Raw genomic sequence first — 4347 nt, 5'->3', positions numbered from 1 at the left:
TGGATTAAGAAACAATTTGGATTCGCACGAACCCTAATTTTTGAAAAAAAAAAAATTGCATATGGTGTGTGATCGAGACATATGTTCATTCTCCGTTGATGTGTAAGTGAATTTAAGGGGCAAAAATAATAAATTGGTAGTTAATTTCATCCATGGATAATGAACAACAATTTGATTTTAATTTTCTTACTTTAGTCTTAATTTTCTACTTTATTACAAAGTGATTTTAAAAAATGGTTATGAAAATAAAAAAAAAATCTGAAAAATCAAAAATTAGTTTTTGGAAATAAGAAAAAGAATTAAACATAGAAAAAAAAAAAGATTTGACCAAGCAATTTTTTTTTGAAAAAAAAAATCAACTAATAGAATTTAGGGCCTGTTCACATTTACTTAATTTTAGTTCAGTTCAGTTCAGTTCAGCTCTTAATTTCCTTCTCTCATAAAATATTTATTTCAGCTCAATTCAGTTCAGTTCAGTTCAGTTCAGCTCCAATCAATTCAGTTCAGTTCAGTTCAGCTCAGTTCAGTAAATGTGAACAGGCCCTTGAGCATATTCATGGTCAAATTATTGCTAGTTAAAAAAAAATAATAAAAAATTACAAATTTTAAGAAGTTGACATTCAGAAGTTAAATTATTACTCCCTTTGTCCTTATTTTTTTTGCCATTTGACTGTGCTTGGTCTCCAAGATGCGTCTTAAAACGTCTATATCTTAATTTTTATATACGTAAAAATTATAAAAACATGATATTAATAAAATATATAATGAGACGAATCTAACAAGACAATTGATGACTATATTATCTTTTATAGATTAGCAGTAAATTATGGTCAAAGTTTTCAAAGTTTTGACCCAAAAAATGACAATGGAGCAAAAATAAAGGGACGGATGGGGTAATAATTACTGAAACGAATCTAAGAGAAGAGAAAATGAAAACAAATACAGGCCACAAGATAGAAAACTTATTATCCAAGAGAAGGGAAAAAGATCACACTAGAAAGTGGGGTGTAAGGAAAAAGAAAAAGATCATTCAACAATGTCTTCTTCTACCTCAATTTCTTCTCCAGATACACTTGCTAATCGTACCAATGTCTTCGATAATGGAAGTTATCCCACTGCCCTTCTTAGAATCAAAGCAGAAAGCCACTGTAACAACAGTAAGACAAACCCGCCACCGAAGGCGCTGTTGATCGGAACTCCGTCGTGTTTAAAGGGTGGCGAATTCCCGGTGTTGCTGATGCTTCATGGATATGTGTTATACAACCATTTCTACTCACAACTTATTCATCATGTTGCTTCTCATGGTTTTGTAGTCATTGCTCCACAGGTAACTTATGCTTTATTTATTTGTAAAATGTTATTGAACCAATTACATGTTTATGCTACTTAGCTAGACTTTTGTGCACGGAATAGGAGTAATACATAGGAAATCTAAAGTTGTGTGCTATTTGGAAATAGTGAAAATGATTTTTGTTCACTTCCTTAATAAGGCTAATTTTGGAGAACATCGATCAAACCAATTTATTTGTTGAGGAATTTACAGCTATTGATAAATGTGTAATCAGTTAACGACTTGGGAATAAAAACCTTTTCATTTAGGAGTCTACATTTAACAAAACACATTTATTTCTTACATTGCAAATTATAGTACTCCCTCCGTTCCTAAATTACATTTTTGTTTGGAAATTTACACGGGAATTTGGGGAAGAATAAGACAAATAACAATAATTAGATAATGCAATGAGAGGTACAAAGATTAATTAGTATTACTCATAACATGTCATCAATCCTTTGCAAAAAAAAAAAAACCAATCACATTCTTCTAATTCAAAAATTTTAACCAATCATATTCATTATAATTTGGCACAAGGATTATGAGTGAGATTATGAAAGGATGAGTGAGAAAGCATTATATATAAAACAGAAAAAGAGAGTTGATTTACTAAAAAAAACTTACCAAAAATAGAAAGGAGGAATGTAATTTTGTAATACCAAAAATAGAAAGGAGGAATGTAATTTAAGGACGGAGGGAGTACTTATAAATATTGTAGGTAATAGGTAGTGATATTATTAAATTGTTTGTGCAAGATAAATTAATTACATAAGTAGTGCAAAATGAAATAATTGTGGTCAGATAGTAAAATAGAAAGCATTGCAAATATTCATGAATGAACATGAAAGGCAAGTGTTGCATTGTAGCATTGTCGTCCATGTAGGTAAGTAGGTTCATGTTTGTTTAGGGGTTTTAAAGTATTCCAATGAATATCTAAATTGATGATATTGTTTTTTGCATCTTATTGGGCAGCTGGGCTTAAGAAAAAAAAAACATTATATGGTTTCAATAACAAAAACCAGAGTAAAAAGAACATCATATTACTTGTACAGTACACCCTAATTTCTAAACGTATAGACTATAGAGTCAACTGAAATCTTATCATAATTAACTTTCTTTAATAGTTAATATCTTTAATTCTTTACTAACAACCTCAACCCATTTACGACTAAGAAAATCTGGCATTACAAATTTAAAACTTAAAAAAGTGAAAGCTAAATTTTTACTCCCTCCGTCTCCAAATGATAGTCTTTTATGACCTATTTTTAGTCCCAGATAGTCCCATTTGCCTTTTTCAAGTACCATTAATATCAATTTTAATATCAAAATTCCATCCAATTACATCAATATTTGTGCAAATTTAACTTTTCCATGTAAATTTTATTTTTCAATGTTCTTTTATTACTTTCCCTCTCTACTATTTTAATACCCAATGTAATTTTATCTTTTTAATGTAAGTTACTACTTTTATTTAAGTTTCTTAATTCCCGTGATTTTTGTCCATAACGGACTATCATTTGGGGACGGAGGGAGTAGACTTTAATGGCCCATTTGATTAGTCACAATAAATGCTTGAAATGAGAAGAATTTATATGCAATATCGCCAATATGAGATTAAATAAAAAAAAAAAAAGTTAACAAATGTTAAATCACATGGTAATGTTAGTTTATCCCAAATTAAACTTTTATTCTTCACAAATATTCTTATTATCTATTATAGTACTAATATGGTAATGGACAATTTCAATCTTGCATCAATCCAAATGTTACTTTGGGTTTATTATACTACTCCTATTAGATAAATATAGATTTACAACTTTGTTTCCTACTCCTATACAATTAGTTCTACTATATTCATGGCATCCTAATTAATTTATGTTTGTTTACAACTATAGCTATATTCCGTCGCTGGACCAGACTCAAAAGACGAAATAGAAGCCACAGCTGCAGTTATAAACTGGTTATCAGAAGGATTAAAAGACGTACTTCCATCGAATGTACAACCAAACTTACACAAGCTAGCACTTTCAGGCCATAGTCGCGGAGGCAAGGTAGCATTTGCACTAGCATTAAACAAAATAACAGCATCTCCTCTCAGAATATCAGCTTTGATAGGCATAGACCCAGTTGATGGAATGGGAAAAGGAAACCAAACACCGCCTCAAGTTTTAACATACGTACCACAATCTTTTGACCTTAATGGAATGCCTGTGCTTGTGATTGGTTCGGGTTTGGGTGAAATCAAGAAGAACCCTTTGTTCCCTCCTTGTGCTCCGAAAGGAGTACACCATGAGGATTTTTTCGAGGAATGTCAAAGTCCTGCTTGGTATTTTCTTGTGAAAGACTATGGCCATCTCGACGTGCTAGATGATGATACTAAGGGAGTCAGGGGAATTACTACTTATTGTTTGTGTAAGAATGGAAAATGTAGAGCGCCTATGAGAAATTTTGTTGGAGGGGTTATTGTTGCCTTTTTAGATGCTTACTTACAAGGAGATGATAGCAAGCTTAATTCTATCAGAGACCGCGATGAAACTGTCCCTGTGGAGTTTGACAAGGTTGATGTTCGTCTGTAATTTTTAAGCCCGTGTGATGTATGGATCGTATGGTAGTCGTATTTGTATTGTTTGTATCTCTAATATCGATCTTTTCTTTGCTTTAGCGTAAAAAGAAAACAGAGTAAAATATTATAAGGAAGGCTAAGGCCTTTCATTGCAAGTGCACAATATGAGGGTCAAAGGCTCAGGGCCGTATCTGGGCCAGGGCAGCTGGGGCAGCTGCCCAGGGCCCCAAAATGGGAAGCCCAAAGTTTATTGTACAACTGTACAACTTGAATGCATAATTAAAGTTAAAAATCCTCTTCTAATGTTTGGAAAGTTAAAAATTAACTCCTTCAATCAATCTTGGGAATGTGAATTAATAAACTCAATCAATTACTCCCCTAAAAATCTTCACCTTCCTTAATTAATGTTATTTTTACGGAGTAATTTTTCAACATCTTTTCCAATTTATTC

General features: G+C 31.9%; 1 protein-coding gene across 1 annotated transcript; it reads left to right on the top strand.

Moving 5' to 3' along the window:
- The first annotated feature begins 962 nt into the window (after positions 1 to 962).
- On the top strand, positions 963 to 3965 carry LOC145608740 (chlorophyllase-2-like). The gene is made up of 2 exons (XM_081664347.1): positions 963 to 1327; positions 3229 to 3965. The coding sequence occupies exons 1-2, from the start codon at positions 1037 to 1039 to the stop codon at positions 3907 to 3909; spliced, it is 972 nt and encodes a 323-aa protein (XP_081520473.1). The 5' UTR covers positions 963 to 1036; the 3' UTR covers positions 3910 to 3965.
- The last annotated feature ends 382 nt before the right edge of the window (positions 3966 to 4347 follow it).

This window comes from Chenopodium album, chromosome 23 (genome assembly GCF_948465745.1).
Source record: "Chenopodium album chromosome 23, dcCheAlbu1.1, whole genome shotgun sequence".
Lineage (NCBI taxonomy): Eukaryota > Viridiplantae > Streptophyta > Magnoliopsida > Caryophyllales > Amaranthaceae > Chenopodium > Chenopodium album.
This window is presented reverse-complemented; position numbering and strand designations above follow the sequence as displayed.

Coding starts and splice junctions, on each gene's coding strand:
- LOC145608740 (XM_081664347.1), top strand. CDS start 1,037: ATGTCTTCTTCTACCTCAATTTCTTCTCCAGATACACTTGCTAATCGT. Junction 1,328..3,228: donor TTGTAGTCATTGCTCCACAG/GTAACTTATGCT, acceptor TTACAACTATAG/CTATATTCCGTCGCTGGACC.